General features: G+C 44.9%; 1 protein-coding gene across 2 annotated transcripts in view; it reads right to left on the reverse strand.

The window, feature by feature from the left end:
• Nucleotides 1-9708: 9708 nt before the first annotated feature.
• The window catches only part of LOC138670097 (ultra-long-chain fatty acid omega-hydroxylase-like), an 86820-nt gene continuing 68545 nt past the window's right edge, over nt 9709-27983 (reverse strand). Inside the window, exons 10-13 of one of the 2 annotated variants that reach the window (XM_069757130.1) lie at nt 15406-15539; nt 13619-13683; nt 13458-13540; nt 9709-10920 (exon numbers count right to left, since the gene is read on the reverse strand). In XM_069757130.1, coding sequence (XP_069613231.1) covers nt 10749-10920; nt 13458-13540; nt 13619-13683; nt 15406-15539 — 454 coding nt within the window. In that variant the 3' untranslated portion in view covers nt 9709-10748. Of the gene's footprint in view, nt 10921-13457; nt 13541-13618; nt 13684-15049; nt 15219-15405; nt 15540-27983 lie in introns of those variants that run through there. The other variant, XR_011319301.1, reaches the window with a different exon arrangement.

The raw sequence follows: 27983 nt of genomic DNA on the forward strand, positions 1-27983 counted from the left end.
GGCAGTTTCACTTTCAACAGCCAATCAGAGCGATCGTAGCAACGGGGGGGTGAAGCCCCCCCCTGGGCTGTACTACCACTCCCCCTGTCCCTGCAGATCGGGTGAAATTGGAGTTAACCCTTTCACCGGATCTGCAGGGACGCGATCTTTCCATGACGCCACATAGGCGTCATGGGTCGGATTGGCACCGACTTTCATGATGGCTACGTTGCGTCAAAGGTCGGGAAGGGGTTAATAGATTAGCATCCCCTGACATGTGACAATCAATCAGCTATCAGCTGTACATTATATATGACAACTTGCTGCATCAGCCAAGATCAGTGTAGGTACCGACTCTAGTCATTTAACCCCTTAAATGCTGCTGTGAGTAATGACTACAGCATTTAGATGGATAACAGAGGGTGGGGGCTCTCTCTTTAACCCCATTGTCACCCTGAGACCTTTGATTGTGTGGTCCTGATGTTTGCAATGGCAATTCATGGTCATATAACGGCCTTTAAAGGCCCCGTCACACATAGCGAGATCGCTAGCGAGATCGCTGCTGAGTCACAAGTTTTGTGACGCAACAGCGATCTCACTAGCGATCTCGCTATGTGTGACACGTACCAGCGATCAGGCCCCTGCTTTGAGATCGCTGGTCGTGTCGGAATGGCCTGGGCCATTTTTTGATCGTTGAGGTCCCGCTGACATCGCTGAATCGGCGTGTGTGACGCCGATTCAGCGATGTCTTCGCTGGTAACCAGGGTAAACATCGGGTAACTAAGCGCAGGGCCGCGCTTAGTAACCCGATGTTTACCCTGGTTACCATCCTAAAAGTAAAAAAACAAACGCTACATACTTACCTACCGCTGTCTGTCCTCGGCGCTCTGCTTCTCTGGTCTGGCTGTGAGCGCCGGTCAGCCGGAAAGCAGAGCGGTGACGTCACCGCTCTGCTTTCCGGCCGCTGTGCTCACAGCCAGACCAGAAAAGCAGAGCGCCGAGGACAGACAGCGGTAGGTAAGTATGTAGCGTTTGTTTTTTTTTACTTTAACGATGGTAACCAGGGTAAACATCGGGTTACTAAGCGCGGCCCTGCGCTTAGTTACCCGATGTTTACCCTGGTTACCGGGGACCTCGGGATCGTTGGTCGCTGGAGAGCTGTCTGTGTGACAGCTCTCCAGCGACCAAACAGCGACGCTGCAGCGATCCGGATCGTTGTCGGTATCGCTGCAGCGTCGCTATGTGTGACGGGGCCTTAAGTCTGTCGGCTATAGCGGCCTGTTAGGAAGTTATCAGCATTAAGATGGTAAAAATACATTTCTTCATTCCTGTTATGCCACTTTGCATTAATTCCTGAAAAGCACCTGAAAGGTTAATAAACTATCCGAGAGTAATTTTGAATACGTTGAGGGGTATGGTTTTTAAAATAGTATCACTTTGGGGGTTTCCAATATATAAGACCCCCAAAGTAACTTCAAAACTTAATAGATCCCTAAAAAAATAAGTTTTGTAAATTTCCTTGAAAAAATGAAAAATTACTGCTACAATTTTAAAGCTTCTAAAATGCTAACACAATAAAAGAACATCTTCCAAATGGTGCTGATGTGAAAAAGACATGAGGGAAATGTTATCCATTAATGTTTTGTGTGGTATGACTGTCTGGATAAAAAGGGATAATTAAAGTTGGAAAATTGCTAATATTTTAAAATTTTTTGTATAATTTCTATAAATAAACGCATAAAACATCAACATAAATTTACAATTATCATAAAGTACAATGTGTCACGAAAAAACAATCTCAAGATCAATGTGATGTGGAAGCTTTCCAGAGTTATTACCACATAAAGTGACACTGGTCAGATTTAAAAAATATGGCCCAGTCACTAAGGGGTTAATTACATAGAACATGCTCTTGCATGCGTGGAATAAAACATAAATATTATGAAGCAATATGACAAAAAAATAATGACTGGCTGCAACTTCAATATTGTATCAAAACTGAATAAAGAAGAAAGGACTCTCAAGGCAATTTTCAAATAAATGAAAAAACAGGACCACTCCAAAGTGTCTGCCATATAGTGGGGAATCACAAAGAAAATGCTCCTGGAGACCCTGGGGACGTAACCATTCAAGAATTTTGATAGGGAAAGAATAACCCTCCGTGCAAGTATAAAGCATCCTCTCATTTGCTATGACTTCAGGAAGAATACATACAGTACTTTTAACTGGGCATGTCTATCGGTAACAGGTCAACCTTGGTAATGGCACCTGGGCTCTCTCCTCACCCAGGAATATGCCCACCACTACAGTTTTTGGCACCACTACTTTTGTTCACATAAACTTGCTCTTTATACCACCATTTTCAGCATAAAAACTCTATTACCATGTACTCCTCGAAAGGCTTTAGACCGCCTAGAACTACCGCTTTGCCGAACAAGCTTCTGATGCTTCAAGGCTAGCATAACAGGTCAGTAATTTCTGGTCCCCGAAAAACAAGTGCTTTGAGGTAATCTCAAGATTTTCAATATAACCCAAGACATTTAAAACACAGCATAGTGATCATTTATGAGAACATCCCTTCAATTGAGTGTCAGTAACCAAATGGTCCAGTTTTTCCCCCACTTATGCCATCAAGTCTTCTTTTTCCTTCCTTACCCACTTTATTGAACGTGTATATTGCTGGTATGGGCAATCAACAGCTATTTTTTTTCTTAGAACATGACAAATGAGGTTTGTTTCTTCTCATTCTGTACTGTTCATTATGATAATGTAGCTTCTGAAAAAGTGAAATCTCACATATTTTGGTAAATAACACAGGATGCAATCTTCCACCCTTTCCCCTTCTGCACTTTATGTTCACCTGTACAACTTGTGTTTTTTATGTGTGTTAATATTTGAACAATCATTTAACATTTCGAATTTTGAGCAAAATGTCACAGAAATGAATAAATAATAATAATACACATCTTTATTTCTGTTTATTAATAATAAAACATAAACTATTTATTTTTCAATTTGTATTTGACATAGTAGAATGTTCTACAACTTTGCATATCATTAGTCCTATTAAAACTAAATAAAAAGAAGCACAAAACTTAAGGGACTGAGGTCAACAAGCTTCCTCTTAACTGGGAAATTCTGCCCAAATAATTTTTTTTAGACATGTAATATAGACATACAAATCAAAGGCTCTATACTCTGTAGCATATGTTGGGGATTTCCAGTGCTGTTTAGGAGGTGCTAAAGAAGGAAAAAGTTTTTGTCAGTCACTAGGAGTGGGTGAGCTCTCTAGTCCATACGTGAGATCAGAAATAGCTTAGGCCTGATGTCTCTTTTCATGTACTAGCTGTAGCCATGGCATAAACTATTAGCACAATTAAAACAGTACCTATTTTTTAGCTGATTAATAAGAATATTCATACTTTTCTCTTTGGAGGTGGTTGGAAACCTGTCTGCACTAGTTATACAGTGGGGCAAAAAAGTATTTAGTCAGTCAGCAATAGTGCAAGTTCCACCACTTAAAAAGATGAGAGGCGTCTGTAATTTACATCATAGGTAGACCTCAACTATGGGAGACAAACTGAGAAAAAAAAATCCAGAAAATCACATTGTCTGTTTTTTTATCATTTTTTTTGCATATTATGGTGGAAAATAAGTATTTGGTCAGAAACAAACAATCAAGATTTCTGGCTCTCACAGACCTGCAACTTCTTCTTTAACCCCTTTACCCCCAAGGGTGGTTTGCACGTTATGGACCGGGTCAATTTTTACAATTCTGACCACTGTCCCTTTATGAGGTTATAACTCTGGAACGCTTCAACGGATCCCGGTGATTCTGACATTGTTTTCTCGTGACATATTGTACTTCATGATAGTGGTAAAATTTCTTTGATATTACCTGCGTTTATTTGTGAAAAAAACGGAAATTTGGCGAAAATTTTGAAAATTTCGCAATTTTCCAACTTTGAATTTTTATGCAATTAAATCACAGAGATATGTCACACAAAATACTTAATAAGTAACATTTCCCACATGTCTACTTTACATCAGCACAATTTTGGAACCAAAAATTTTTTTTTGTTAGGGAGTTATAAGGGTTAAAAGTTGACCAGCAATTTCTCATTTTTACAACATCATTTTATTTTAGGGACCACATCTCATTTGAAGTCATTTTGAGGGGTCTATATGATAGAAAATACCCAAGTGTGACACCATTCTAAAAACTGCACCCCTCAAGGTTCTCAAAACCACATTCAAGAAGTTTATTAACCCTTCAGGTGCTTCACAGGAATTTTTGGAATGTTTAAATAAAAATTAACATTTAACTTTTTTTCACAAAAAATTTATTTCAGCTCCAATTTGTTTTATTTTGCCAAGGGTAACAGGAGAAAATGGACCCCAAAAGTTGTTGTACAATTTGTCCTGAGTACGCTGATACCCCATATGTGGGGGTTAACCACAGTTTGTGCGCATGGCAGAGCTCGGAAGGGAAGGAGCGCCATTTGACTTTTCAATGCAAAGTTGACTGGAATTGAGATGGGACGCCATGTTGCGTTTGGAGAGCCACTGATGTGCCTAAACATTGAAACCCCCCACAAGTGACACCATTTTGGAAAGTAGACCCCCTAAGGAACTTATCTAGAGGTGTGGTGAGCACTTTGACCCACCAAGTGCTTCACAGAAGTTAATAATGCAGAACCGTAAAAATAAAAAATCATTTTTTTTCACAAACATTATCTTTTCGCCCCAAATTTTTTATTTTCCCAATTGTAAGAGAAGAAATTGGACCACAAAAGTTGTGGCACAATTTGTCCTGAGTACTCTGATACCCCATATGTGGGGGTAAACCATTGTTTGGGCGCATGGGAGAGCTCGGAAGGGAAGGAGCGCCGTTTGACCTTTCAATGCAAAATTGACAGGAATTGAGATGAGACGCCATGTTGCGTTTGGAGAGCCACTGATGTGCCTAAACATTGAAACCCCCCACAAGTGACACCATTTTGGAAAGTAGACCCCCTAAGGAACTTATCTAGAGGTGTGGTGAGCACTTTGACCCACCAAGTGCTTCACAGAAGTTTATAATGCAGAACCGTAAAAATAAAAAATCATTTTTTTTTCACAAAAATTATCTTTTCGCCCCCAATTTTTTATTTTCCCAATGGTAAGAGAAGAAATTGGACCACAAAAGTTGTGGCACAATTTGTCCTGAGTACTCTGATACCCCATATGTGGGGGTAAACCATTGTTTGGGCGCATGGGAGAGCTCGGAAGGGAAGGAGCGCCGTTTGACCTTTCAATGCAAAATTGACAGGAATTGAGATTGGACGCCATGTTGCGTTTGGAGAGCCACTGATGTACCTAAACATTGAAACCCCCCACAAGTGACACCATTTTGAAAAGTAGACCCCCTAAGGAACTTATCTAGATGTGTGGTGAGCACTTTGACCCAATAAGAGCTTCACAGAAGTTTATAATGCAGAGCCGTAAAAATAAAACAAAATTTTTTTCCCACAAAAATAATTTTTTAGCCCCCAGTTTTGTATTTTCCTGAGGGTAACAGGAGAAATTGGACCCCAAAAGTTGTTGTGCAATTTGTCCTGAGTGCGCTGATACCCTATATGTGGGGGAGAACCAGCGTTTGGGCGCATGGGAGGGCTCGGAAGGGAAGGAGAGCCATTTGGAATACAGACTTAGATGGAATGGTCTGCAGGCGTCACATTGTGTTTGCAGAGCCCCTAATGTACCTAAACAGTAGAAACCCCCCACAAGTGACCCCATATTGGAAACTAGACCCCCCAAGGAACTTATTTAGATGTGTTGTGAGAACTTTGAGTCCCCAAGTATTTCACTACAGTTTATAACGCAGAGCCGTGAAAATAAAATAAAAAATTTCCCCTCAAAATTATTTTTTAGCCCCCAGTTTTGTATTTTCTCGAGGGTAAAAGGAGAAATTGGACCCCAAAAGTTGTTGTCCAATTTGTCCTGAGTGCGTTGATACCCCATATGTGGGGTGAACCAGCGTTTGGGCGCATGGGAGGGCTCGGAAGGGAAGGAGCGCCATTTGGAATGCAGACTTAAATGGAATGGTCTGCAGGCGTCACATTGCGTTTGCAGAGCCCCTAATATACCTAAACAGTAGAAACCCCCACAAGTGACCCCATGTTGGAAACTAGACCCCCCCACGAACTTATCTAGATGTGTTGTGAGAACTTTGAGCCCCCAAGTGTTTCACTACAGTTTATAACGCAGAGCCGTGAAAATAAAAAATCTCTTTTTTTCCCACAAAAATTATTTTTTAGCCCCCAGTTTTGTATTTTCCCAAGGGTAACAGGAGAAATTGGACCCCAAAAGTTGTTGTCCAATTTGTCCTGAGTACGCTGATACCCCATATGTTGGGGTAAACTCCTGTTTGGGCACACGGGAGAGCTCGGAAGGGAAGGAGCACTGTTTTACTTTTTCAATGCAGAATTGGATGGAATTGAGATCGGTCGCCATGTCGCGTTTGGAGATCCCCCTGATGTGCCTAAATAGTGGAAACCCCCCAATTATAACTGAAACCCTAATCCAAACACACCCCTAACCCTAATCCCAACGGTAACCCTAACCACACCTCTAACCCAGACACACCCCTAATCCTAATCCCAATCGCAAATGTAATCCAAACCCTAACCCTAACTTTAGCCCCAACCCTAACTGTAGCCTTAACCCTAACCCTAGCCCTTACCCTAGCCCTAACCCTAGCCCCAACCCTAACCCTAACCCTAGCCCTAGCCCTAACCCTAACCCTAATCCCAACCCTAACCCTAGCCCTAACCCTAGCCCTAACCCTAGCCCTAACCCTAGCCCTAGCCCTAACCCTAACCCTAGCCCTAACCCTAGCCCTAACCCTAGCCCTAATCCTAGCCCTAACCCTAGCCCTAGCCCTAACCCTAGCCCTAGCCCTAGCCCTAACCCTAACCCTAGCCCTAACCCTAGCCCTAACCCTAGCCCTAACCCTAGCCCTAGCCCTAGCCCTAACCCTAACCCTAGCCCTAACCCTAATGGGAAAATGGAAATAAATACATTTTTTTCATTTACTTTTATAGCGGGTTTTTAGCGGATTTTTATGATTGGCAGCCGTCACACACTGAAAGACGCTTTTTATTGCAAAAAATATTTTTTGCGTTACCACATTTTGAGAGCTATAATTTTTCCATATTTGAGTCCACAGAGTCATGTGAGGTCTTGTTTTTTACGGGACGAGTTGACGTTTTTATTGGTAACATTTTCGGGCACGTGACATTTTTTGATCGCTTTTTATTCCGATTTTTGTGAGGCAGAATGACCAAAAACCAGCTATTCATGAATTTCTTTTGGGGGAGGCGTTTATACCGTTCCGCGTTTGGTAAAATTGATAAAGCAGTTTTATTCTTCGGGTCAGTACGATTACAGCGATACCTCATTTATATCATTTTTTTATGGTTTGGCGCTTTTATACGATAAAAACTATTTTATAGAAAAAAATAATTATTTTTGCATCGCTTTATTCTGAGGACTATAACTTTTTTATTTTTTTGCTGTTGTCGCTGTATGGTGGCTCGTTTTTTGCGGGACAAGATGACGCTTTCAGCGGTACCATGGTTATTTATATCCGTCTTTTTGATCGCGTGTTATTCCACTTTATGTTTGGCGGTATGATAATAAAGCGTTGTTTTTTGCCTCGTTTTTTTTTTTTTTTTCTTACGGTGTTTACTGAAGGGGTTAACTAGTGGGCCAGTTTTATAGGTCGGGTCGTTACGGACGCGGAGATACTAAATATGTGTACTTTTATTGTTTTGTTTTTTTTATTTAGATAAAGAAATGTATTTATGGGAATAATATATATATTTTTTTTTCATTATTTAGGATTTTTTTTTTTTTTTTTTTTTTACACACTTGGAAATTTTTTTTTTTACTTTTTTACTTTGCCCCAGGGGGGGACAATACAGATCGGTGATCTGCCAGTTTGCACAGCACTCTGACAGATCACCGATCTGTCTGAGAGCAGTGCAGCGTTACCAAGTGCCTGCTCTGAGCAGGCACTTGGTAAGCCACCTCCCTCCCTGCAGGACCCGGATCCGCGGCCATTTTGGATCCGGGACTTACTGCAGGGAGGGAGGTAGGAGACCCCCGGAGCAACGCGATCACATCGCGTTGCTGCGGGGGTCTCAGGGAAGCCCGCAGGGAGCCCCCTCCCTGCGCGATGCTTCCCTGCACCGCCGGCACATCGCGATCATCCTTGATCGCGGTGTGCCGGGGGTTAATGTGCCGGGGGCGGTCCGTGACCGCTCCTGGCACATAGTGCCGGATGTCAGCTGCGATAAGCAGCTGACACCCGGCCGCGATCGGCCGCGCTCCCCCCGTGAGCGCGGCCGATCGCGCTGGACGTAATATTCCGTCCTTGGGAATTAAGGCCCACCCCACATGGACGGAATATTACGTCCAATGGCAGAAAGGGGTTAAGAGTCTCCTCTTTCCTCCACTCATTACCTGTAATAATGGCACCTGTTTAAACTTGTTATCAGTATAAAAAGACACCTGTGCACACCCTGAAGACCAAAGAGCTGTCAAAGGACACCAGAAACAAAATTGTAGCCCTGCACCAGGCTGGGAAGACTGAATCTGCAATAGCCAACCAGCTTGGAGTGAAGAAATCAACAGTGGGAGCAATAATTAGAAAATGGAAGACATACAAGACCACTGATAATCTCCCTCGATCTGGGGCTCCACGCAAAATCCCACCCCGTGGGGTCAGAATGATCACAAGAACGGTGAGCAAAAATCCCAGAACCACGCGGGGGGACCTAGTGAATGAACTGCAGAGAGCTGGGACCAATGTAACAAGGCCTACCATAAGTAACACACTACGCCACCATGGACTCAGATCCTGCAGTGCCAGACATGTCCCACTGCTTAAGCCAGTACATGTCCGGGCCCGTCTGAAGTTTGCTAGAGAGCATTTGGATGATCCAGAGGAGTTTTGGGAGATTGTCCTATGCTCTGATGAAACCAAACTGGAACTGTTTGGTAGAAACACAACTTGTCGTGTTTGGAGGAAAAAGAATACTGAGTTGCATCCATCAAACACCATACCTACTGTAAAGCATGGTGGTGGAAACATCATGCTTTGGGGCTGTTTCTCTGCAAAGGGGCCAGGACGACTGAATGGGGCCATGTATCGTGAGATTTTGAGTGCAAACCTCCTTCCATCAGCAAGGGCATTGAAGATGAAACGTGGCTGGGTCTTTCAACATGACAATGATCCAAAGCACACCGCCAGGGCAACGAAGGAGTGGCTTCGTAAGAAGCATTTCAAGGTCCTGGAGTGGCCTAGCCAGTCTCCAGATCTCAACCCTATAGAAAACCTTTGGAGGGAGTTGAAAGTCCGTGTTGCCAAGCGAAAAGCCAAAAACATCACTGCTCTAGAGGAGATCTCCATGGAGGAATGGGCCAACATACCAACAACAGTGTGTGGCAACCTTGTGAAGACTTACAGAAAACGTTTGACCTCTGTCATTGCCAACAAAGGATATATTACAAAGTATTGAGATGAAATTTTGTTTCTGACCAAATACTTATTTTCCACCATAATATGCAAATAAAATGTTAAAAAAACAGACAATGTGATTTTCTGGATTTTTTTTTCTCAGTTTGTCTCCCATAGTTGAGGTCTACCTATAATGTAAATTACAGACGCCTCTCATCTTTTTAAGTGGTGGAACTTGCACTATTGCTGACTGAGTAAATACTTTTTTGCCCCACTGTATATAACCGGTCTGAAAGCAGGAAGTTATCTTTGAAAAAGTAGAATTTTTTTTGATGATGCCAAGTAGATTCATAAGTTATAGGATATGCATTCAGCTTGGCTGAACATATACTTTATTTTTATAGGAGAATAAAGGGGGAGGTGGATTAGTCTCTTAGGAAAATAAGAGACTTTCCCGTGGTCTGGTCGGTATTCCATGGCCGCTGGATAGGAGCTCTGTGAACTGCTTCCTTACCTGCTGGTATCACCAACCACTGGGCAATGTCAGCGATGTGGTGTGGTGATACACGATGTTGCGCTAGACAAGCTAATCAAAAGAAGAACTGTGGATGCCAGCAGGTAGGAGGAGGTTCACAGGGTTCCTGTCTAGTGATCAGAGTACTGACCGGGGTCCTGTGAATTTATTTGATCATCTCTACCATACATATATGAGGAGGTGTGCCGAGAGAAAACCCTAACATAGTATTAATTACAGAAATTAACTATACCATATGCAGAAGAGTCGTACTTGGTTTCTATAGATCTGGTAAAAGGCCATTGCAACCTTTTCACTTATAGATCTAATGGTCTCTCCTAATGACATTTGATAATATTATAAACACAAAACCTTTGGGGTGAGGTCTGAAGGCAAAGTGGCAAGTTTGACATCACCGGGTGTGGTATGAAGTCTCATGGCAAGCCAATAATTAGAAAGGTCAGATAATATGACATGAAACACAAACATGTAGCAGAGACTTGGCTTTGACATACAGACTGCGTAAAGAATTAACAGCCATTCAAAGCAGATACATTGTGTTTCTAAGATCATCATATGTCATTAAGAGACTTCGATCTATTAGATCCCCTTTATTTCAGTTTTGCCTACAATAATCTGCTAGAATTTTGTGAAGACGACAAATCATAGTAGAAAATAAACTTGGCTATAATAATTATCATGTTACAGTAGAGAAGTCTACTCTATAGCTTTCCATCGCCTGCTGAACATTTAGGCTTTTAGCATTTCCACTTGAAGCCACAGCCCGCCCTCTGCCCTTAAGATCAGCTCTGGCATCCTGCGGACTGACTTTTTGGGGTCCAAAGTCACCTTGAAGTTGAGAAGTGTAAGAGCAAGCACCACTTTCATTTCCGCCATGGCAAAGTTTTGGCCAATACAATTCCTACAGGTTAAAAACCATAAGTTATGTTATTAAAAAAACTGCAAAAAAAAATTAAAATGTTTAATCCAAACATTTTATTGAAACATAATTTCAACCTAAATACACTTATTTCTTGATTAAAACTGCAAATATTTGCAAATCAGATTTTGATAGCCACATTTTTTTGTATTACTGTTTAACTCCGTCCCAACATAAAACACACTATTACATCATATGTCAGGTTCCCATCTTTGATGCCAGCTCAGGAACTGAGCCTCCATCATTCCTGGCAGACACTGGCTGTTTTACACAGCCAGCATCTGCCCCTAACCAGAGCGAGTGCAGCACAACCACAGGGAGTTCTGCCTGTTGCATATAGACCAAATGTCACAGTCAACCTCTGATACTTGAATTTAAAGTGTTCTGCGGGGCAATGTTGGGCTGCCTTGTCATTTTTACCATGCAGTACAATACTGTGATAATGCATTATTAGTGTTGAGCGATACCGTCCGATACTTGAAAGTATCGGTATCGGATAGTATCGGGCGATACCCGAAAAATATCGGATATCGCCGATACCGATATCCGATACCAATACAAGTCAATGGGACACCAAGTATCGGAAGGTATCCTGATGGTTCCCAGGGTCTGAAGGAGAGGAAACTCTGCTTCAGGCCCTGGGATCCATATTAATGTGTAAAATAAAGAATTAAAATAAAAAATATTGATATATTCACCTCTCCGGCGGCCCCTGGACATCACGCTGGTAACCGGCAGGCTTCTTTGTTTAAAATGAGCGCGTTTAGGACCTGCGAATGACGTCGCGGCTTCTGATTCGTCGCGTGCCGCTCATGTGACCGCCACGCGACCAATCAGAAACCGTGACATCATTCGCAGGTCCTACATTCCTAGAATTAGGAGTTTAGTGAATGAGAATGACGTCGCGGCTTCTGATTGGTCGCGTGCCGCTCAGAAGCCGCGACGTCATTCTCATTCACTAAACTCCTAATTCTAGGAATTTAGGACCTGCGAATGACGTCACGGCTTCTGATTGGTCACGTGGCGGTCACATGAGCGGCACGCGACCAATCAGAAGCCACGACGTTATTCGCAGGTCCTAAACGCGCTCATTTTAAACAAAGAAGCCTGCCGGTTACCAGCGTGATGTCCAAGGGTCGCCGGAGAGGTGAATATATCAATATTTTTTATTTTAATTCTTTATTTTACACATCCCTATGGATCCGATACCGATACCCGATACCACAAAAGTATCGGATCTCGGTATCGGAATTCCGATACCGCAAGTATCGGCCGATACCCGATACTTGCGGTATCGGAATGCTCAACACTATGCATTATACAATAGAAGAGAAGGCACAATTGCAGGTTCAAATTCCCTAAGGGGACTAAAAAAAATAAAGAAAAACAATGTTTTTAAAAACATTAAAAAAATTTGAATCAGAATTAAAAAAAAAAACAATTGTGGTATCTCTGAAAAGTCCAATCAAATAGAACATTAATTAATTTGATTGGTAAACGCTGCAAGGAGATAAGAAAATGAAAACACCAGTTTTGCATTTTTTTTGTGGTTGCGGCAACACTGCAAATAATTCAATAGGAATCAATCAAAACCTTGTATCTTCCTCAAAATGAAAGTGTTCACAGAGCAGCTACAGTCATCGCTCACTATAGTGTAGGCAGCGGCTGTAAGAACGCCCGCCCTGGCATTTTGATCGACAGCTCGCTATGCACAGATGCACTGCAGAGTCGGCTTTTAATCAAAGTGCTGTGGGTAGTGGTGGAGTGCATGCCTCCATGACTGAAAGCCGGCGGCTCACGGTAGAAGATAAGTTCAATTTCTCCCAGTAGCTGCACTTTCAGTAAGGTGGCTGGGTAGCATTTTGACGCTATTTAGCTGCAGATTAACCCTATATCTGCAGGTAAGTAGCAATTTTTTGAGGTGATAGGTTCCTTTTACCTTTTTTTAATGGTATAACCAGATAAGGTTTTGTTTATTTTGAGGGACAAGTTTTACTTTTGGAGTAATTCAATCATTTTTCAAAGCAATGTATTGGAAAATGGGGAAAAAATGGAAAAAATCGAAAGGTGGTGAAACTGTGCAGCCCCCATCCCCCCCCAATTTCTTATTCCCCTCCCCCCCCCCCCCCCCCCTCCTTCTCCCGCAATACTGAAATTTTTTGGGGGGGGGGATTTGTGGAAAATGACCTGGCAATTTAATTCTCCAGATTAGTCAGATTACAGCACAATTAAATGTGTATAGTTTTATTAATTTAACTGGTCAAAAAAAATGGAAATTCGTGAAATAAAAATGTTGCTAGTGTTACCATTTTAAAGACCCTAAGATTTTCATTTTCTCTGCGATAGCCGCACTTTAAGTGTGTCCCGGCAGCATTCTAAAGATAATTAACTGCAGATTAACCCAAGTTAAATACCGTTTTCCAAGGTGACAGGTTCACCAAAAGGGTCTTCGAAGAAAGGAGGAAAAAAACGTAATCATAAAAATGGACATTCACCCGGCTGGGAAGAGTTATCCTTACCTCGGCCCAGCAGAGAAAGGTACAAATGCATATGACGATCTCTCCTGTGTGGAGCTTGGATCAAACCGATATGGATCATAGACCTGAGTAAAAGAAAACACACTTTCTGATTAATTTTTTGAGAAAAAAATACGGTAAAAAAAACCAACAACATTTTGTACCTCTGGATTTGGCCAAACAGCGGGGTTATGATGGGTTCCATAAATGCTTAACAGGCTGATGTTTCCTGAAAAACACAAGTATTATCAAGTAGATGGTAAGCTAAAAACTTCTCTAAGCATATGAATTTGTAGAATTATATTATCTTATATATATATAGGCCATTCCCGACTTATGAACGGCTCCTAGCTATGAATGAAAGACGTTAAAAATCTATAAATTATACTCGCTTGATTGTTGACGTCTCAGGCCGACTTGCTGCTCGCCGTCCGTCCTCTTCTATCTATCGGTGCGAACTGCAACTTTGGCCTCTTCACTATAGGCCAGGACTTCCGGCTGCTTCCAGACTTCAGAGGTCACTGTCTATAGTGAAGAGGCCGAAGATGCGTCACTCAACAACAAAAAGAGGATCGGACGATGGGCAGCGAGACCGTTGACAAGGTGAACGATGAGGGAGTATTAGTTAAAAAAAAAAACCCCACACTAATATTCTACAGCCGCCCCACTGCTCATTGTGCGTTCCTCTTCTTTCCACCATCGAGACACATCTCTGGCCTCTTCACTATAGGCAGTGACCCCTGAGTCCAATCCTTTTTTTATCCGCCATGAATTTTTGGCCTAACCACTATAAGTCAGGACTGCTGGCCACATCCACACCTCAGAGTTTGGTAAGCATCATTAGGTCTCGGCACACTTCTTGATGTCACAACGTCGTGACTTACAACACGCAGAGACCTCCGAGGCCTGGATGTGCCCAGAAGTCTGGGTCTATAGGGAAGAGGCCACAGAGGCAGCGTGTGACGGCACGCAGTGATTTGTTTTGGTCTGAGGGGGTTTCTGGTGCTGATATTTATGGAGGCCTTTGTGCACAGTATGGAGACAGTGTTTTGTAGTGACGTGTGTCTGAATGGATAGAGAAGTTCACACAAGTGTCAGCCATGAAGGAGCTGGATGCCTACTCATGCATGATGACAACAATGAGCATGCACGTACTGATTCTGTCGGATAGACGATTGCCAGTGAATTATGAGACAGACAAGAAAAATGATACATGTGACAAAGCGCTAGAGGCAAAGGTGCATTCATGGCTCGCAGCTCAGCCGAAAATATTTTTTTAAATGAGGAAATATAAAAGCTTTTTGACAGATGGACACTGTATATTGAAAAGCAGGGCAATTATGTAAAACAATTATGTTTTTGTCTTTTCTGAAAGTTGATTGAAGAAAATCTGTCAGTAGATTGTTGCTATAGAATCTGAGAGCATCATGGTGTAGAGGCAGAGAGCCTGATTCCAGAGAGGTGTTACTCACTGGACTGCTTGGTGCAGTTTTGATAGAACACCCGGTTTCTCTGCTGAGCAAGTGACATCCCTGGAGTCAGGGTTTCTTCCCCTACATTATGCTACACTTAAATGGAGAAAAAAAACTACTGACCAGTTCCCTTTAAGGCTAGGGTCACACGACGGTAGGTTCTTTCATCCGGCATTATGCTAATGACACTGTGATCAGAGTTGGATACTAGCGTAAGCAGACTGTGATCCAATTCTCTTGGATGAGGAGAAGATGGAGAACAACATTTCTCCATCACTTCCATTCCGAGAGTCTATGGAAATCAGACTGCACTCAGATGTCATCCACACTGTAAACAAAAACTAAAAAACTGCTGCTGCAAAAAAAGTATTTTTCTTAAAAATGAATGCGGGAGACCACCCTTACACATATATATGACGGATTTCCAGATTTCATTTTTTTATTTGATAAACTTGCTGTTATGCGAGGTTAGACTATACCTTTTGGAATTACTTTGCCATCAGGCATTGTAATGTCTTCAGTACAGCGCCTGGCCACTACCGTTACAGGAGGATGTAGTCGGAGGCTCTCTTTAATGCACATGGTGGTAAATGGCAGCTGAGACAAGTCATCCCTACGGCACAAAATAAATGGCACATTTAAAGAAGACATAAACTTCGAAAACCTCAAATAAAGCGGTTGTGTACGAGTATTCCCTACATTTCCAAGATCCGCTGCACGAATAGTGGAAGTCGCTTTGCAGCAACAGTATCTTTCTTCTCCTTACACATACTTCCACCAGCATACTGGGAAGAAACACCGTGCAATCAAGGAAAGCAAATATTGGACAAAGCGTTCCTGATGAAGACTTTTCCTCCTAAAAATATCCACCTAATATATCATAATGTAGGCAATACGCTAAAAGATGGAATTCCCCTTGTATATTTGGGTATCATGTGTCACATCTCCGGAATGAATACACTGTTTGATCCTAACTACCAGCAACAACCACCAGAGGGAGCTTCTTAAACACCAATACAGCTAGTATTTCTGAAAGCTTAGCAATCCACATGCAATGAGCGCCCCCTAGTAGTAAATAAGCTGCTTCGTGATGGCAAAAGATAATAAGCAAACAAAAAACAAAGAAGCCGCAGAGCGCCAGGTGCTAATGGTTCCTCAATGCAGTGGAAAGGCAATGTAATATAGCAACATCAGCTGGCTCCATGTAAAGAGACGAGATTCAAAGCAGATAATATCTATGCAGCTTTAATACAGACCAATGTTTTGATATTAAAAACAATCATTTATTTTGGTTTTCAATTAAAATAGAAACGTTAACATTTCATACTAGATGGTGGCCCGATTCTAACGCATCGGGTATTCTAGAATATGTATGTATATAGCAGCCACATAGTATATAGCACAGGCCACGACATATTGTTGAATACCCGATGCGTTAATACAGGCCACGCAGTATATAACAGTGGCCATGCAGTATATAACACAGGCCAAACAGTATATAACGCAGCCCACACAGTATATAACACTGCCCACGTAGTACATAGCAGCCATGTAGAATATAACATAGCCCACGCTGTATGTAACACAGCCCACGTAGTATATAGCAATGTGGGCACTATATGCGTGGTTAAAAAATACCTAAAATAAAAAACAAACATATACTCACCTTCCGAAGGCCCCTTGAAGTCCTGGCGCCTGTGTGCAGTGCACGCGGCAGCTTCCGGTCCCAGGGTTGGTGTGAGCGCAGGACCTGTGATGACGTCGTGATCACATGACCGTGACATGATGGAAGGTCCTTCTCGCATAGCATCTTTGGCACCGGAACCTGCTGCTTGCACTGCCGAGGACACCGCGCCACGTCGGAGGGTGAGAATAACCATTTTTTTTATTATTATTATTTGTAGCATTAGATATTTTTACTATTGATGCTGCATACGCAGCATCAATAGTAAAAAGTTGGTCACACAGGGTTAATAGCTGTGTTAATGGAGTGCGTTACACCGCGGCATAACGCGGTCCATTAACGCTGCCATTAACCCTGTGTGAAGGCTGACTGGAGGGGAGTATGGAGCGGGCACTGACTGCGGGGAGCAAGGAGCGGCCATTTTGCCGCTGGACTGTGCCCATCGCTGATTGGTCGTGGCAATGGTCGTGGGCGTTTTGCCACGATCAATCAGCGACTTGGATTTCCATGACAGACAGAGGCCGTGACCAATGAATATCCGTGACAGACAGAAAGACAGACGGAAGTGACCCTTAGACAATTATATAGTAGATGGTATTGTCCATCAAGTTATGACATTTGTGAAATTTTTATAGAAAATAAGGTTCAGAAGGTTAGTCCTGGTCCGCTCACTTCCATATCAGGACATCATGGCTACAGATGCATACCGGGATGGGTGCGTGAATGGCAGGTATTGTGCCTCTGTTACGTTCTTTCCCTCTGTTTCTCACTGGGCAGCAGTGCCTTTGCTGCAGGTACAGCTGATTGTTATTCTAGAACTACTGGTGCCATCGAGGCAGGGAGCTTGGGAGTTAACTCCTAACTTGCTCCCATCTTTGAACTCTGAGTGGGGCTCATAGTATGTAAACTCAGCATGATCTTGTTCACATCCGTAATACTAGTGCTCAGTTTTCTTGTGCTATTTCTGTTAGTAACCCTTTCCTATATTCTTTTTATCTTTTTGCTTGACGGTTCTGCTCCTTTTTCTGGCGTTGATGTGGCTTTCCAATCACGTTCTTTCAGCCTGCTTCTCTGGCCTTTAGAGACCTTTTAAGAGCTGTCCAGCTACCATGAACAGAGTGGCAGGAACTAGTTTACCATGACTGAAGCAAGTTTCAGAAGATAAATCTTCCCCACTGACCTCCCTATTTGAAAGTGAAGCAGGATTAACCCTTTTAAGGTTTTACTCATTAGCTTACTTGTCATCACCTCCATTGTGCAGGATTAGCTATCAAAAACAGGTGATGCTCTGTTCATATCATTTCTTTTACCCTTCATCTGACACATACTCCGGGAAAAGCTCCTGATGTACAGTACTGTGCAAAGGTTTTAGTCAGGTGGGGGAAAAATGCTACAAAGTAAGAATGCTTTCAGAAAGAAAAGTGTTAGTGGTTTATTATCAAGTAAGAAAATGTCAAGTGAGTATATCTTCTCATAAAGCTAGACAGAGATTTTATGATGTTGAGATTAAGACTAGAGTTGAGCGAATTTGCTCGGGTTCCCTCTTATTCGGCAAGCTATAACGCTCGCTGAATAAGCTGCGTAGGGAACCCGGCTTCCTGGATCGCACCGGCCGATCACCTGATCGGCACCACAGCTGTGTCACTGTCACAGCATATGCATGGAGCGCCTGTTTGTGGGGACTGTGACACAGCCGCGACACATGTAACTGTGGCGCCGATCAGCTAATCGGCTGCTGCGATCCAGGTAGCCGGGTTCCCTCTGCAGCTTATTCGGCAAGCGTTATGATCCTGGGTCTCCTTTTCCAAACTCAACAGCCTCTTATATGACTATGAGACTGTTGAGTTTGGGTCAGGAGACCTGTGGCCGGTCTGTGCTCGTACTGTGACACATTGATGTTTGAATTCAGGCTAAGGGCAGGTTCAGACAACCGTATATTCTCTCATCCAAGAGAATCAGGCCAATTATGCACATCATACTCTGATCAGACTCTGCTGAGATTGTCAGTACAGTGTGAGCATAGTGTGATCTGATTCTCTCAGATGATGAAAAGATGGAGAAACAAAAAAGTCTCCATCTATTCCATTCTGTGGAAATCGGATTGCACTCAGAACAGAAATGTCATCCGAATGCAGACTGTTGGCTCCCATTGACTCAAATAGCAGAGTGTGAGACGAATATTGGATCAAATTTTGGCATACACCGATTTTCTTCCTTGGACAGGCTCGGCCCAAAGAAAAAATGTGACATGTGCATGGTCTCATAAAATAATAATGGTCCCAGCGCGATGCATACCCCGTGCATTAAAGACTGTTTCAAAGTGTTCCACTCATCCACGGACTACTAAATTTATTTCTGACTTAGCGTACTCTAATTTATTGCACGACTGGAAGTTCTCTACATAACTTACATATGCCAACCTGATCTACTCTACACATTTTACGTATGCCGACCTGACGTACTCTACACCACTCACATAGGTCACCACATTTTAAAATTCACATACCAGGAAAACACTACATCAAATCCAGTATAGAGTGAATTGTGTGTGGGGAGAGGTTTCTATTCTTTTGGCACCTCAAGTTCTCTTCAAATGCGTCATGGCACCCACAAACAATTCTATCAAAGTCTGCGCTCCAATACGACACTTCTTCCATTTGGAGCTTGGCACTGTATCCAAACAGTAGTCTTCCACCACATACTGTATGGGCTATTGTACTCAGGAGAAATTGCACAACAAACTTTGGGGTCCATTTTCTCCTCTTACCCTTGTGAAACTGAAAAAATTTTTGGGCTAAAGCAACTTAGCCACTTTTTGTGGGAAATATCATTTTTTTTTCCATTTTCAATATGGTAAAATTCTGTGAAGCACCTGGGGGTTCAAGGTGCTCACCACATATCTAGATAAATTCCTTGAGGAGTCTAGTTTCCAAAATGGTGTCACTTGTGGGGAGTCTTCACCGTTTAGGCACATCAGAGGCTCTCCTAATGGGACATATCATTTCTTCCATTTGGAGCTTGGCAGTGTTATCAAACAATAGTTTACCTCCAAGTATGGGATATCAGCATGACATTGCTATTGGTCGATACCCAGAAGGAATTATCCCCTTCTTTTACCTTAACATCCCCATATTTGTCGCCGAATGACCCACTCCTAATAACGACAGACTCAAAACTTGGATAATATTTGGCCACAGTGGCCTTTATTATAAACATACAATAACAGTAAAATAACATAGGCAGGAGTCCTTGTAGCTCCAAACTGGTGGTCAACCATAATAGAGAGTGGACAAAAACATACCATAAATTTACTCCCAGCCGTTACCACCCAGGCTCGGGAGCACCAAAATACCCTGAAGGGGTAAACCTGGGAATCCGGCCCACCGTTGCCAAGATCCCCCCTCCCCAAACCACCAGACCCGAAACCAAAGTTTATACCAACTGAAGAATCCGTACCCCGTCGGATTCCCCAGGCCAATTTAGCATCAACTCCAAGGACCCCTCCCACCGCCTCGAGCCACTATGACCCAAAAACAACTACCAAAAACGCAACAATACAAAAAACACAAAAACAGGGCAGGAGGGCGGGATCTTCGTGGTGCTTCCAGAGCGGGAACTGGTAAGCCCCACCCCCCACCCTATAAACCCCCTCCTCATGCATACGACCCCCCTCCCATAATTAACCCCTACCTCTTCTGACCTTCTGCTCCCAAACCCCTGTCATGACGGCCTGCACGTACGCCGTCTGTGGAGGAGGGGACGGCTCGCTCCGGCCTGCTCTTGACATTGCTATTGGTCGATACCCAGAAGGAATTATCCCATTGTTTTACCTTAACATCCCAATATTTGTCGCCGAATGACCCACTCCTTATAACGACAGACTCAAAACTTGGATAATAATTGGCCACAGTGGCCTTTATTATAAACATACAATAACAGTAAAATAACGTAGGGAGGAGTCCTTGAAGCTCCAAACTGGTGGACAACCATAATAGAGAGTGGACAAAAACATACCATAAATTTACTTCCAGCCGTTACCCCCCAGGCTCGGGAGCACCAAAGTACCCTGAATGGTTAAGCATATCCACTTAAAACCTGGGAATCCGGCCCACCATTGCCAAAATCCCCCCCCCCCTGAACCACCAGACCCGAAACCAAAGTTTACACCAACTGAAGAATCCGTACCCCGAAGGGTCCCCCAGGCCAATTTAGCACCAACTCCAAGGACCCCTCCCACTGCCACAACGAGGGTATTTGCACACCTCAAATACCTGACACCCCCCCACACTTGACCGCTATGGCCCTTTCGATACCGTTTTGCAAACCCAGGGCCCACAAATCGATGCCCACCGCATTCAGGTGAACACCATCACCAAGGAGAAAATCATCCCCACCCTTTTCAAGTTCAAAGTGACGGACAAACAAACCTCCGTTCCTGACGATGAACTTAGAGACTGCCCGATTAACTTTAATTCTGGCCTTATTGACCTTATCCACGGATCTGGTGTGCCGCCAACATCTCCTCGGGACGATATCCGACCACACCACGAGGAAATCCAGAAAGGACACCCATAACCTAAGAAGGTCATGCTTATTATCCCGGATCAGCTCCCGACAGGGGCGGATCCCCAAATCATTTCCTCCAACATGTAAAACAAAAATATCAGGAGGTCTGTCCAGACGAGCGCCATTATGAACTTCCTGCATAACCCCGTTCCAACACAATCCCCGAAAACCCAACCACCTGACCATGGCCACATCCTTGGAAAAGCCGAGTTGACGTCCGTCCCGCCAAACGTCTGCACGTCTCGCGCCCCAATCTACATAAGTGGCCGACGACCCAAACCAACAGGGGATGGGGACCTGAAAAATATAAACAACTTAGATTCCACAAAATTTACTGCAAATACCAAACAACGCGGAAAGCCCCCCCCCCCCCTCTCCCCAGACTTTCAGGGTCTAACATAGCTCCTGTAATGCTCCGACTCCCATCTCCCGATCCTCTGTACAACCTCGGGTGCCAAACCTGCCAGAGCCGCCTCCGTCGCGGCCACAATACGAAAAGAGTGAGCCGCAAAACGGGAAGCATCAAGCCCCATCCCCGACAACGCCCACCTAAGAACCACCACAAACTGAAATTTGGACAGAAAGGACTCATTCTCATGACACAACAGAGGTCCAGCCCTAGAAGGCTGAAAACTATTAAAAACTTGCCAACAACTGACGGGACACATGAGCGAACCCACAACCGCACCCAATATTACCCGTTTACCTCTACCCTCCTGGTCCGTCTTTGACCTACGCAACCAAAACTGTAAACCGCCTTAAGTAAGCACCACATCCCTAGCCCAAAGCCCCCCTTGCTTATACGTGTTAGGAGACGCGATCTCCCCAACCCGCAATGCACCGAAAAATGCCAGGGAAAAAGCTAAATGGAAAAGAGCCACCTCAAAGTCAGATGTACAAATCTCGTCTAGCTTCGCACCAACTCTTTCCAGCAGGCTAAAAGAAATCTGACATTCCTTCTAAAACCTTTTACTGCCTGCCTTACCAAAAACAACTTTGTCAAATCCCGTAATCCCCTAAGCTGGAAACCAAAAGCCAAAGCTGTCCTGACTCTCTCCACCTTCGACTACGACCACCCTTCATCGGCACCACGTCTCAACCACAACAAGGCTCCCAGATGATCGTCACCCAAGTTAGCTGCCCCGCAAGACACCAACCAGGACTCCCAATCACCCCATACCGACCGGTACACCGCCCACGTGCTGGGTGCCAAAGACGCATGAATCAAAGGTCCTGCAGCCCGGATACCACGCTCCAGAGTTCCTGCGGGCATTCCAGCCCCGCCTCCTCCGCATCCGGGGCCAAAGCACGAAAACGTTCCCACTGGAATCGAGACAAAGAGTCAGCAATGGAGTTCTCAACCCCAGGCACATGAGATGCCATAGCATACGCATTAATCAACATGCAAAACAACACCAACTGACGCAAAACCCTGATGACTGGCGGAGAAGATGCCGTTAAACTGTTGATAACGCAAATGACTGCCATGTTATCACAATTTAAACGAACCCTGCGATTGCGCAAATCCTTTTTCCACAAATACATGGCAAGTAAGATTGGAAAAATTTCCAATAAAGTAACGTTTTTTACCAACCCAGAACCGAACCAGTCATCTGGCCACCTGGAGGCACACCACCGACCACCAAAAAAGGCACCAAAACCAATGCCACTCGAGGCGTCCATGAACAAGTCCCAATCAGAGTTGCCCACCACTTCCTCCATCAGCAGCGATCGGCCATTGTACCGTGCCAAAAAACTGTCCCACAACTCCAAATCAGCTTTGTGTTCGCTGGACAAGCGGACAAAATGATGGGGGGCCTTAACCCACGCCGTAGCACCTGCCAGCCTGTGGGAAAACATCCTCCCCATCTGGATGATTCTGCACACAAAGTTCAATTTGCCGAGAAGGGACTGAACCTCACGCAAAGGCAACTTTTTTAAGCAACGCGCTCGAGCCACCTCGCTTCTTAAACCAACCACTTTTTCCTCAGGTAACCGAAACTCCCAATCCACCGAATCAATGACAATGCCCAAAAATGAAATACAAGTACTGGGCCCCTCGGTTTTTTCAGGCGCCAACGGAACGCCGAACCGTTCTGCCACCCAAAACATTGTCTGTAATGCCATGTCACAACAGCCGGACTGAGCAGGCCCGATGCACAAAAAGTCGTCCAAATAATGTATCACCGAGTCCAAACCTGACACATCCCGAACAACGCACTCAAGAAAGGAACCAAAAGCCTCGAAGTATGAGCAAGACAACGAACAACCCATCGGCAAACATCTATCAACATAGAACCTCCGATCCCAATAACAACCCAACAGTCTCATGCTATTCGGATGAACAGGAAGTAACCGAAAAGCCGACTCAATATCGGTTTTAGCCAACAACGCACCCCTGCCGCAGCTACGCACCAAGCGTGTCGCCTCGTCAAAAGACGTATAAACCACGGAGCGAAGCTCTGGGTCTATCCCGTCATTCACAGACCGCCCCCTAGGGTATGACAAATGCTGAATTAGCCTAAACTTGTTAGGCTCCTTCTTCGGAACCACACCCAACGGTGAAACAACCAAATCTTCAAAGGGAGGAACGGAGAAAGGGCCGGACATCCTACCCAATGCCACTTCCTTGTTCAACTTTTCTGACACAACAGCCGCGTGCAAAACTGCGGATCTCAAATTCCTCAAAACTTGAGGGATGTCAAAAGGAGGGGCGGGTATCCAAAAACCATCACAAAAACCTAAAAACAACAACTCAGCTTTTGGCCTATTAGGGAACCCATTTAGATAGGGGACCATCGCGTCCAGCCTCACCGGCGTAACTCCCTTTAGAATTACCATTGGGCTTTCCTTTTTTCTTGAAGCACTTAGCGGCACCATGGGAGGTTCCACTGCAATGCGAGCGCGCGTGCTTGAACTTACAAGTGGCCCCAAATTTGCACTGGTCGTTGTTAAACTGCCAACACAAACCGTGCTTCTGGCCCCCCCGATTGCCCAGACTGACTTCCTGATTCAGAAGAACTTCCTTGCACAGCGGATTGGCCGGCATTTCCGGCCCCGCCCTGAAAGGAATAACCAAATTTCGTTGGCGCCATTACCCGCAACAATGTCCTTTTGAGCCAACGGGATCGCCGGACGAACCACCTTCCGCTGCCTAAACTGCTCGTCTTACCTTAGCCAAGCCTGACCCCCATACGCCCTGTGCGCCTCGCCTATCGAATCCATGTTACAGAATAGTTCCGAACAATTCTCAGGCGCCTTTTCACCAACTACGCTCGCCAGAATCGTGAACGCTTGCAACCAGTTCACGAAAGTCAGCGCGATGAGACGCCACCTCCGCTTTTCCTCATCTTCTTTCTTACTGTCCTAATTTTTGCTTTTGTCCAAATTAAATTTTTCCAATGAAAGAAGCGAAAAAAATTTCCACATATTCATCTTTCCAGATCTTCTCCCTCATTTCCTTATTCAAATGAGTCCGCACTTTATCATCCAAACGAATCCCGCCTTCCTTCTCCTTTTCGGTTTGCACAGACACCGACACGGGCTCAGTTGAGCTACTAGGCGCCAATGCGCCCCCTCCCAACACCCCCAAACCCAAATCCTTGGGACCAATCCATGCGGCTAAAGGGGACGGCACCGACCTGATGCCTCCCAGTTGTGCAAGCAACTCACGGACACTAGACAACAACTCGCCCACTCCTTCGTTCCCTGAAGCCGACCGAATCCCCCTTTGCTCCCACAAAACCGCTGCCCCACTCGCCTGACTAACCCCAACTGCCGGGGAAAGAGATAGCGCCGGTAACAAAACAGACATAGAGTCTTGCTCACCAGGCTGCAGGGGAGCCGTGGTCCCCCCAGCCGCAGACGTCCTGCTCGTCCAGCTGTCATCTCCTCCCGATCCGCTTCGATGAACCCCGCGAGGCTGCGTCTCACCGTGTGATGGGGGATGCGAAGATCTGGCCCAGTCCAGGCCCGCTATTGATGATCCCGATGCAGGAAAGGGCACCCGGCGCAGGCCCACTGTGGGATGTAGGCTCCTCGGACCCCCGACCACGGCTCCTTCCGGATTCGGCCGATGACCCTGGCGACGATCCCGGCTCGCTGGACGGGCCCGGCAGCCCCAATTAGTGGCTCTCCCCCGTTGTCGCTGAGTTGTGGCTGAGTTGTGGCAGGAGCAGGTCACCTGGCAGGAGCTGCACCGCTGCGACCCGCCGTGACGTCACCGGCAGAATAAGATCCGGCGCGTGGAGGCCCCGCCCCCTGAAGTGAGGGGGAGCAGGCCTCTCCACCGCCGCAGGCGGACCGGGTCCTGCTAGGGTGCTTGTGGGCAGGCGCTCGGTCCGGAGGGTCCCTGGAGGGGCGCCTGCGCTGGGGTTGAAGAGCATCCGGGGACAGCCGCTCTGGAGGCCACACGCGCCAGGAGCGCCGCTCACCACCTAACACTGCCTGCACTTCCCCGCTGCCACTGCCGAGGATACCGGCCACCTGGGATTCGAGCCAGCCAGGAGGCTGATGCTCCGCCGCCGCCCGCAGCTGCTGCACACGTCATCGATGCCCGACATTGTGGGTGATATCTTTGTGGTGCTTCCAGAGCGGGAACTGGTAAGCCCCACCCCCTACCCTATAAACCCTCTCCTCATGCATACGACCCCCCTCCCATAATTGTCCCCTACCTTTTCTGACCTTCTGCTTCCAAACCCCTGTCATGACGGCCTGCACGTACGCCGTCTGTGGGGGAGGGGACGACTCGCTCCGGCCTGCTCTTACTCAGAAGAAATTGCACAACAAATGTTGGAGACCATTTTTTCCTGTTACTCTTGTGAAAATAAAAAAATTGTGTCTAACACAACATTTTAGTAGGAAAAATTTGATTTTTTATTTTCACGGTTCAACATAAAATTCTGCAAAGTACACATCTAGTTAAATTCCTTGATGGGTCTAGTTTCCAAAATGGGGTCATTTATCGGGGGGGGTTCTACTGCTTAGGGACATGAGGGGCTCTGAAACAGAGTCAGCTATCAATTCCAGGTAATTTTGTATTTGAAAAGTCAAATGGTGCTACTTCCCTTCAGAGCCCTGCCGTGCAGCCAAACAGTAGTGTTCCACCACATACGGGGTATCGGTTCACTCAGAAGAATTGCGCAACAAAATTTGGGGTCCATTTTCTCCTATTACCCTTGCGAAAATAAAAAAAGTGGGTCCAAGACAACATTTTTGTGGAAAAAAGTAAAAAGTGTAGCACTTGAAGGGTTAAAAAACTGCTTGAATGTGGTTTTCAGCACTTTGCAGGGTGCAGTTTTTAGAATGGTGTCACTTTTGGGTATTTTCTGTCCCTCAAAGTCACTTCAAATGTCATGAGGTCCTTAAAAAAATTGGTTTTGCAAATTTTGTTGGAAAAATTAGACAGATTGTCTGATCATCTTTTAACCATTCTAGCTTCCTAACCAAAACAAATTACGGTAGGTTTCAAAAATGATCCTGATGTAATGTAAAAATGTTATTTATTAACTATTTTATGTGCAATGTATCACGAAAAAACAGTCAGAATAACTGGGATACGTTGAAGCGCTCCAGAGTTATTACTGCATAAAGTGACACTGGTCAGAATTGTAAAACCTGGCCTGGTCAGGAAGGTGAAAACCGCCTTAGGGCTTAAGAAGCTTCCAAGAAATTTTAAAAAGTTTCAGGTGACACTAGCAGCTTTCTTGCCCCTGAAGATTATTTCCCTTGAAAAACTCTGAAGACTCACCTGCCTGCAAAAAAAAAAAAAAGTGTGCACATACCATAAAGACCTCAATACACATTAGACGATGGGTTCAACCGACAGTCTAATGTAGGGACGGGCAATTAATTTTCCCAAGGGGCCACATGAGAGACTGTTGTGGAGGGCTGAATCAATAGGCTAAAATTAATTCTGCTCAATATTAATATTAACTATACTTATTGTATATTAATATGAATTGTATGACTTAATATTGAGCAGAATTAAGTATGCTGGCATTGCCCTATATAACATTAGCTCCACGTAGCCTCTGAGGTACAGCATGAGCCCCACGTAGCCTCTGAGGTACAGCATGAGCCCCACGTAGCCTCTGAGGTACAGCATGAGCCCCACGTAGCCTCTGAGGTACAGCATGAGCCCCACGTAGCCTCTGAGGTACAGCATGAGCCCCACGTAGCCTCTGAGGTACAGCATGAGCCCCACGTAGCCTCTGAGGTACAGCATGAGCCCCACGTAGCCTCTGAGGTACAGCATGTGCCCCACAAAGCACCTATATACAGTATATGCTCCCATATAGCATCTTATATATAGCATGCGTCCCACATAGCCCCTATGTACAGTATGAGCCCTACATAGCCTCTTTTATACAGGATAAGCCCCACATATAGAGTATGAACCCGACACAGCGCCCTATATACATATAGCGCTCTGCCTCTGCTCTCTCCGATGTACTGACTCACCGCAGTGCACATCTGACGATATGAAATGATGTAATCGTTACTGCTAGCTCACACACTGATTCGTGGAAGTTGGAGCCAGAGTGACGGTCCTTCACCAATGTATTCACTGCTGCCTACATCCAGAGGATGTGGCGAGTGGTGACAGCGAGCGGCTGCAGTGCATGGACGGCAAGCGGGGGAGGGCACAATGCGGCCCTTGGGCCACTGTTTCAGACCTTCGTATGTCTCGGTCCACAGAAAAATAGCTAAACAGCCAGAGGGCTGGAATTGTCCCACGGGCTGTACTTTGCCTAGGTTTGGCCTAATACAAGCGTGTACAAGCGTGCTGGCCATCTGATAGTCGAA

The sequence above is a fragment of the Ranitomeya imitator genome, chromosome 3 (assembly GCF_032444005.1).
Source record: "Ranitomeya imitator isolate aRanImi1 chromosome 3, aRanImi1.pri, whole genome shotgun sequence".
NCBI classification, from domain to species: domain Eukaryota; kingdom Metazoa; phylum Chordata; class Amphibia; order Anura; family Dendrobatidae; genus Ranitomeya; species Ranitomeya imitator.